At 58.2% G+C, this 8931-nt stretch overlaps 1 protein-coding gene across 3 annotated transcripts; it reads right to left on the reverse strand.

The window, feature by feature from the left end:
• Positions 1-3011: 3011 nt before the first annotated feature.
• Positions 3012-8543, reverse strand: PTGES2 (prostaglandin E synthase 2). 3 transcript variants are annotated; one of them, XM_060608530.3, is made up of 7 exons: positions 8238-8543; positions 6808-7005; positions 5822-5880; positions 5281-5430; positions 4803-5003; positions 4298-4415; positions 3012-3631 (listed from the first exon to the last, which is right to left on the reverse strand). In XM_060608530.3, exons 1-7 carry the CDS (start codon positions 8505-8507, stop codon positions 3509-3511), a joined length of 1119 nt encoding a protein of 372 aa, XP_060464513.1. In that variant the 5' UTR covers positions 8508-8543; the 3' UTR covers positions 3012-3508. The 3 variants fall into 3 exon arrangements, with proteins under 3 accessions (XP_060464513.1, XP_060464514.1, XP_060464515.1); XM_060608531.3 differs by having other exon boundaries at positions 6808-6900; positions 8238-8541; XM_060608532.3 differs by lacking the exon at positions 6808-7005 and having other exon boundaries at positions 8238-8541.
• Between the last annotated feature and the right edge of the window lie 388 nt (positions 8544-8931).

An 8931-nucleotide genomic window follows, 5' to 3' on the forward strand; every position in this document is an offset into this window, starting at 1 on the left:
GTGACACACACACACACACACACACACACACACATGTGCACTCTATGTGGGCTACATAAAAAATAATCTAGAAGGCTGTACTCCAAAAAAAATTTGAGTGCTCATATCTCTAGGTTGGTGGGACCATGAATAATTGGTGTCAACCTTTTGCTTATCTGAAAGTTCTATTTATGTACAATAGACATTCATCATTTGCATAATCAAAGTGAAATTTTAAAATTTAACAGTCTAACAAGCAAACAAAGCAAACCGGAATCCTCCTGACTCTTGAAGCCCCAGCTGTGGCTTGTCCTCCCCAGAGACCTCCCTGACTCCCAGGGCAGAAGGATCTCGCTGTTCTCACGACTCTTCTTATTTCCTGGAGCTCTTGACCTCAAAGCCCGGTTGGGACAGAGAGTGTGTTCTGAGGCCAGCAGACCCCACCGGCTGCATAAAACGCCCATCACATGTCAACTGTGCACGCTGACTCTGTGTAGTGTTCCCATCTCCAACCACATCAACCCCACGAAGGTTAGCTGACCTCCGAGGGCTTGTCCAAGGTCACAGCAGGTCGTGACAAGGTTCCCACCTCAGGCCTTCTGCTGTCATCAAGGCCACAGGGCATCTGCCCTGATCTGAGCCTGACCAAAATGGGGCAGAGGTTCTTGGCTTGCGGCCCTTTCCTCCGAGAGGGGTGGCTTTTCCTGCCTGCCCATTTTCGGACCCTTACCTGCTCAACGCATTTTATAGATGAGCCAAGAGTCGCTGGGTAACGAAGACCAGCCAGACAAGAGATGCGATTCTGAAGCTGGTCACGAGGTGGCAGCATGAGGCCCTGTTTCGCATCCTCTACTGCCCTCTGGTGGTTATGGGAAAATATACCCAGGGGCTGGCCAAGGAGCATTTGGGAAAACTGAGGCAGGGTTGTCACCTGCGGTGGAGGATACTCAGGGGAAGAAGCACGCTCAGTTGGTGTCCCACGGTGGCCTTGGGCTGACTGGCCCTTCTCCAGCCTCAGTCGCAGGGAACAGGTCTAGCTACTATCGTCCTTGGCCTTTTCCTCAAGGTGACCAGTCAGTGGAGGAGGGTGTGGAGGGTGCCGGTGGGTGCCTTTCGGCCTGCAGCGGCCCCAGGGAAAAAGCCCCCAGCCAGGTCCCTGTCCCCAGCACACAGTTCTGCCACAACCATATCCTCCTCTGTGAAATGCAGAGACAGAAGAAAATATCTGAATCTGTGAAAACAGGGAGAAGGTAGCTGGAAGCTGGGGCCTGGCCTGTACCTGAGCCTCCTTAGCCAGACCAGGCCTCAAGTGGGGAAGCCTGGGCTGGGAGACACAATCCCTGGGCTGAGCAGGAGAGAAGGGGCAGGGAGCATAGGGTGGAGATGTGGGCAGTGAGACCCTCCCCTGGCCACGGCGTCACGGACAGCTTGGTGGCAGGAAAAGGCTGTCTGTGAAGAGATGGGAAGAGGGACAGGGATGCAGGGAAGGCCCTCCCTGGGGGACCCACAGCGCTGCTGGCCTAGTTCCTATCCTGCCTGAGGGAGGCTCTGGGATCCACAGGCCTGGGTCCCTGGAGCAAAGGCCTTTGAGGACTTAAGGCCTGACTGATTCAGAGGAACAGTATTCTGGACACAAGGGTGGCTCTTGGAGGTGGCCTCATGCCACAGACTGATGTGGCCTCCGGCCTTGGCTTCTCTCCTTCCTCCCACAGGAGAAGCACTCCCGGGAGACAGGAAGGGGAGCCACGCTGGTGTGGCTGGCCTGGCCGGCGGGCTATGGCTTATCCATGCAGCGAGCACTCTGCAGCTGTGAAGAACAAGCCAGCGTCACATGTGCTGACAAGGACAGAAGCCTGTGGCGGGAATGAGAACAAGCAGGTAGCAGACCAGCTCTGCAGGAGAGACTGAGGCCACTGCTTCCAAATGTTAGGCTGTTTTGCCTCCAGAATGCTCCTCAGGCCTCTTATTTCAGTGTCTGCCATCACAAGGCACATGAATTCTTTTTATGTTTTTTTAAATGTTTATTTTTGAGACAGAGAGAGAGAGAAACAGATTGCGAGTGGGGGAGGGGCAGAGAGAGAGACACACACAGAATCGGAAGCAGGCTCCAGGCTCCGAGCTGTCAGCACAGAGCCTGATGCGGGGCTCGAACTCACAAACAGTGAGATCATGACCCGAGCCGAAGCTGGATGCTCAACTGACTGAGCCACCCACGTGCCCCAAATTATTTTTATGTTTTAAAAAAATTAATAAAGAAAATAAAATTTTAAAACTCTCCTGAGGGGGTCTGGGGGAAGGAGTTGCCCAGTTGCCCCAGCAGGGAGAGCCCAGGGAGTAGAGTTCTGCCCACTAGCCACCTGTCTGGCCTGGGGAGGCCACTGTGCTCTTCATTTGCTGAAACCAGGGGAATGGGGACCCCCGACCAGGGTGCTCTGCTCAGAAGGGGGCGCCATTTACCCCCTCCCCCCCCGCCCCCCCCCCGACCATTGCTCCTAGAGCTGGCTTCTCCCTCTAGGCCCCTTGTTCCAGAGTCCCCTACCTGTGAAGTCGCAGGCCTGGGACTGAAGCCTGGGTGCCCACCTGCCTCAGAGGGCCCTGAAAGGGACAGTGTTCTTGGAACCTTCTCTCCTGATGTGTAGAGCAGGATGAGATCCGTCCAGCCCCTGCTCTGAGCCGGGTGTCCTTCTCCACACTTGACCTGCACCTCCCCATCAAACCCTCACCACCTCCCCTCGAGGTGGAGACTATCATTATGCTCACTCGACAGATGAGGACACTGAGGCTCAGGGAGGGGCGCCACTGCCCAAAGTCCCACAGTCGGCGAGGGGCAGAGCTGGACCCGTGCCCTGGGACACCTCAAGCCTCCCTGCTGCTTACCCTGTGGTGGCGTGCCAGGGTTTATGGGACACAAAGCCTGCTAAGTCCTTCACCCCAGGACTGACACCTAGAAGGCACTGGACAGATAGCAGTTACCACCAGGGCTGGACACGGCCTCCTTCTGAAGCCTCCCACGCAGCATTTCACCACAGATCTCCACAACAGCCGCAAACCTTTTCTTTATTGCCAACATGACACAGAGTCTTGGGGGCACTTGGGAAGGGCAGGAGCCAAGAGGAGCCAGGGATGAAATCCTCTGCGAACCGGACTATTCCCACTTCCCCCGTCCAGGGCAGGAGCCCGACCCAATCCCCACCCACAAGGTGTGGACACAGCAGCCACGGAGAGCCCCCGAGAACGGCTGAAAGTAGGGAGGCCCAGGACGGGAGGCAGGGGTGGGCTGGCTCCTTGGGGCTGGGGTGCCCCTCAGGGGGACTACAAACAGAAATCAAACCTGGGTTTTGTCCCCCAGCGTCCCACGGCCTCAGCAGGCGTCCAATGCTAGAACGTTGGGGCTGGGAGGGTGGGGGGGGGGCAAGATGCAGAACGATCCTGTCCCCCACTGCACAGCATCACCAGGTGCTGACCCCATGGTCCTGGTCTTGGCAGCTGGTGTCTTCCGCTGTCTCGCACCCCTCCTGGGACACTCAGGTCACTGGGGGACCTCAGCAATGGCTTTCTCTACCCGCAGGTACCAGGGCTGGATGTGGGTGTGACGCATCAGGTCGTCAAAAGCCTCTAGGCCCTCCATCACGCGCAGCACGCCGTATACTGCCTGGGGGTGGGTACAGAGGGGGTGTCCAGACCTGCCCTGTCCTCCACCAGTTGTGTGCCCTGGGGCCCGTCACCTCTCCTCTCTAAAAGCGCTCACTAAACAGCCAATTTTGCACTTGGGGCTTTGAGTGAAGTGTGTGGGATTTCTATAGGTTTTGCCTGCCCTTCACCCACACCCCACATCTGGGCAAGAACCCTCACCTCCAGAGATTCCTTTGGGAAAATGTGCTGAGGAGAGGAGACCCCCCCCCCGCCCCAGCTCTAAGACCCGGACCTGGCAATCAACATATTCCACCTTGGATTGAAGGACGGCTTCAAGGCTTGGCATTGAAGCCAGACCAACAAGACACCGTCCCGGGACTTTTGCTGGGTGCAAGCTTGGAGCGCTGGACCCAGGCCTGCCTCAAGCTAAAGCCAACCCCAAGGGGTTGAGATGAAACAGGAGAGGCTGAGACCTAATACCATTTGGGCCTCTTGATCAAGCTGGGCCTGAAGCCAACCCCTCCTCTGAACCTGTCAGTTATGTAAATCAAGACAGTTCCTTGCAGGGAGCCAGGTGCCTCCGGAGTGGGAGAGCTGTTGAGATGGAGATATTGCCTACATCCGGGCTTTCTCTGCCCAGACAGGCCCCTCAGGTCTGGGCAACCCCTGCCACCACCACACTCACCAGATCAGCCAGATTTGGCTGCTGGCCCCCCATGAAGGGCCGGTCTTTGCCCACGGCTGCCACCCACTTGTTGGCAGCCTCATAGAGGTCCTCACGAACGTCATCCTGGAGGTGGTGCCTGGGTGGGGAAGGGGGAAGTCCATCAGGGGGATTCCAAACCTCAGCCCAGGTTGGGACAGCAGCAAGGCTCACGGGGCGGGGGGGGGGGGCAGGGCTGCTCCCCCGAGGGGCATCACCCCTGCAAAAATCAGTCATCATCTGTCCCAGACAGGGAGGCCGTGGGCAGAGGAGGAAAGAGACCCGACCACAGAGAAGGAAACAGAAGAAGGCAGAAGGCAGGCACCCAGCTCTGGACTCTGAGGCCAGTCCTGCTTCCCCTGGGGTGGTGGAGGCAACTGGAAGGTCTGAGTTCGAGTCCTGACTTGGTTTATACTAGGGACTGAGAGACAGCAGGCCACACACACACACACACACACACACACACACACACACCCACCATCATCACCTGCTCTTAAGCCTCTTGCTGATGAGGTACATGGCAGCTGCACCCATGTACTTGGCCACGGCACCCTCCACTGTCCCGAACTTGCCCTCCCTGACAATGTAGTCGAAGGAGGCCAGGGCCTCAGCAGGAGTGCGGTACACGTTGGGGGAGATCAGGTGCACCAGCCAGTCATCTGCCCACTGCCGCCACTTCATCTCCTCCCTGTGGACAAAGTGGGGACAGAGGGCAGGCCAGGTGGGCCTTTAGAAAGCCCGGGGCCTGGGAGGCGCGGGAGCAGGTACGCTGTCTGGACCGCGCAACGTGCGGATGGGAAGCGGAGGCCTGAGCGGGAGGTCCTTAAGGAGACTCAGCCCTGGCCGTGGCCCCAGCCCTCCTGGTCTCCCATAGTGCTCCCCCCTTACACTGTCTTGCTCAGCCTGTCCCCTCTGGGAAGGCCCCGCCCTTGCCACCTCCTGGGACCTGCGCCGGCCTCACTTACGTCCTCGCCTCCTTCCCGCCATACATTCGCTGGGCCTCCTTCTCATCTAGCATGAGCCAATACTTGTTGCAGAATTCGGTCACCTCCTTGCCCTGGTCGTTCACGGCCTTCATGGGTGGATAGTAGGTGATGATGTCTTCCAGGGGCTGCCTTTGGGAGACGACATCCAGAGTCTCATCCCAAGTAGTTCTTCCTCCGCGGGGGCTGAGCCGTGACCTCCTCAGGGTAAGTATCTACCCCAGCCTGACCCAGCTCCGGGATGGAACCGGCACCAACCCGCAAAACGTTCCACCCTCTCGCGGGTGCCACAGGAGGTCCCGCAGCAAGAGGGACTTGGGGCAAACACCAGAAGCACTTCCCTGGTGGAGGGAGACGTGCAGAGGAAAGGAAGGGGGTATCTCAGAGTAAAAAGCCCATGGCTCATTCTGGAAACCCGGGCAGCAGCCCTACCCTGCGCCCCTGTAGGAACCCAGGTAAGGCCTCCCTGGAGATGAAAGGGATGAAATGTGACCCCAGACTGGGCCTCTGAGGGGCTCCTTACCCCGACACCAGATAGGTCTTGAGGGCGCTGATGATGACAGAGGAATCATTCAGTTGTTGCTGAAGAACGAGAGGTTGGTTTAAATTGGGGGCGTGGGTAGGGGTTGTCTGGCCACCAGCAGGGTCACCAGGGTCCTCTTAAAACAAACCCCTAGGGGGGCGCCTGGGTGGCTCAGTCGGTTAAGCGGCCGACTTCGGCTCAGGTCATGATCTCACGGTCCGTGAGTTCGAGCCCCACGTCGGGCTCTGTGCTGACAGCTCAGAGCCTGGAGCCTGTTTCAGATTCTGTGTCTCCCTCTCTCTGACCCTCCCCCATTCATGCTTTGTCTCTCTCTGTCTCAAAAATAAATAAACTTAAAAAAAAAAACAAAAAAAAACCCCAAAACCCCAGGCATTTGAGGAAACTGGCCGGGGGGAAGCTTGGCATTGTTTATATCCATCCCTGGGGGTTCGTCCCCCAAACTGATATCCACTCTGAGCTTTCTCCTCCCCAAGGACCTAGTCCCCATCCTCAAGGAGGCCCATCCTGGGTAAGGGAGGCCCAAGTGTGACTGAAGGTAAGGAGGGTATGGGGAGGACCTAACATCTTGGACCTCCCCACTCGCCTGTCCAGCCTCCCAGACAGTGGGGGGCAGGGTGGACTCTAGAAGCTACAAGCTAGGAGCCAAGCACTGTGCCAACCATTTCCTACCACCCAAGAGTATCGTCCTCCTTTGATTAATGAACAAGCAAGCCCAGAGAGACTAAGTGACTGGCCCTTAGTCACACAACCAGGGAGTGACAAAGCCCCACCCTGAGCCCAGACCACCCTGAGTTCAGAGCTCACTGTTGAGTTCTGTGATGCTCTCTGCCTCCTTTGGCCCAGCTGGTTCATAATCCTCAGCAAGGTCCAAAGACCCCACATTTTTCCAGAGCTGCACAGCAGGGCCTAACTCGGGGGTATTCCAGGAAAACCCAGGACATGGAAGGTCACTCCCTGAGGCTCACCAAGCTCTCTCCTTCCTGGGCCAGCAGGATGGGCACCTTCCTGTAGGAGGAGAACTTGATCTCGGCCCTGCGCACGGGGTTCACTTCCACCACCTGGTAGGGCAGGGCGTGGAAGTCGAGGAAGGCGCGGACCTTGCTGCAGAAGGGACACGTTTTGTACTGGTACAGGGTCAGCTGCAGGCGGCTGGACAGGGAGAGCTGGGTGGGGAGCAGAGGGAGGAGGGGCTTCTGAAGCCTGGCGCCCAGGCCCCACCCCCAAGCAAACTTTTCCCAGGGGGGTCTTCTAGGATGACCTCTAGGGAACATCAGGAGGAACGGGGATAGGTGGCAGAGAGAAAGGGAGGCACAGGGAGGTGGGGAGCAGGCTCGTGCAGTGGGCAGTCCAGCCTCAAGCGCCCATCCAGCGCCCCCCACCAGGTAGGAAGTATGGGGAGGAAGCATCTTCCGGTCTCTGTTCAACATTAGATACCTCTCCTCTCCCTCCTATCCCAAGGGGACATCAGACATTCCCAGGTGTGCCACCCGAGATGCAGAGCAATTGTTGCAACTTGGAGTGCCCACCGCCACTCCCTCAGCCCAAGGGCCTCTGGGTGAGGGGGCGGAGCCCAGCAGTTGTCAGAGTGGGGTCTAGCTCAGATCTCCAAGTGGGGAGGGTTGTAGCTGGGCTTCGGCCCTGGATCTGCATGTTCCGCAGCCCCCGGTGAGCTGTTGCCGCTGCATATTCATGTTGGAAAGCCACAGCGGCAGTCCACCTTCCTCACCATTCAGATGGGAGACTGCAGCTGGCCAATGGGGGTGGGCAGAGAGATACAGAGAAGGCCACTCCCCTCCCACCATCCTGCTCCCCTGGGTCCAGAAAAGGGGGCATCTGTGGATGGATGGTGGGCGCCACAGCAGAGAAAGGCTGTGTTGGTGATGTGTATGGAGCACTGCGAGGGCAGCTGGGCCACCACTCGGCTATGGGACACCTCCCTGTCCCTCTCTGTCTCCGGGGGCCTGGAATCTAAGGGTCATCGGCTCCCTAAAAACACTAACACTAATAAATACACAGCTTTAGGATCTGAAGGCAGTGGAAGGGTTTAGGGAACGTTTATTACTTTCCAAATGACAAGTGACAAAAAAAGTATGGAAAATAATAAACTCCGCAAGCTTTCTTTCCCTTTCTTGTGATCTCCAAAGCTTTCCGTTAAAAAGTCTAAAAACACGTTAGAAAACGACTTCAGGGCAAAGACAACAATTCTGGTTAGCAGGCATTAGTAGCGACCCCATTTCACAGATGAGGACGCTAAGGGCTCAGAGACTTAAAACCAAGTCAGTCGCCCAAGGTCACGAACGGACGGAGGAGGCGATACCTGACCCCGCCAGAAGTTCCGAAGTTCGTTGCTGCCCCCCAGCTCCCCCACCCGCGGCTCGATCCGGCCCGGGCTTACCTGCGCGGCAGAGCGCTCTGCGCGGAGGTCCTGGGCGCGCAGGTGCCACCGCGCCGTGTGGTACAGCCCCAGGACGCCCCCCAGGGCCAGCGCCGCCGCCCCCAGCAGCCGCGGACTCCCCTTGCGGGCCGTAGCAGCGGGACCCGGGCCTCCTGCCGCTCCTGCGAAGCCGGCCCGGCTCTGCGCGGGGAGTGCCGACTGGAGGCGACCGCCCAGCCTCCAGGCCAGAGCGTGCGGGACCGGCCACAGCGCCCGCGCAACCTGGGCCATGTTCGCTCCGCCGGCGCCGCGGGCGGGCGCGCGAAACGAAGACCGCCGGGGCTCAGGCTCCCCTTAAAGGGACGGGTCTCCGTCGCGGGAGGGTTGCTAGGGGTGACAGTGACGCCGAGCGGGGAAGGACAACTCTGGAGGGAATGGGCTTGCGTCCCGGGCGCCCAGTTTCCACGCACCCATCAGAGCCGCTTATACACACCCTGGGATGTATGGAAGTCGCTAAAGGCCCGGCTTCTGAACATGAGATATAACTGGTCTCGGTGGTGACCCTGGGCCGAATGCAGGAACTCGCCGTGTGGCCTTCGGATCCCAGGGTCTTCCGGAATGTGTTTATTAACTTCTACCTCATGCACCCAATCGAAAGACACGGAACCCTTCAGAGTGTCATTAAAAGGGTCACAGCATTGGGTCCAGGAGGGCC

The sequence above is a fragment of the Panthera onca genome, chromosome D4, assembly GCF_046562875.1.
Source record: "Panthera onca isolate mPanOnc1 chromosome D4, mPanOnc1 haplotype 2, whole genome shotgun sequence".
NCBI classification, from domain to species: Eukaryota; Metazoa; Chordata; class Mammalia; order Carnivora; family Felidae; genus Panthera; species Panthera onca.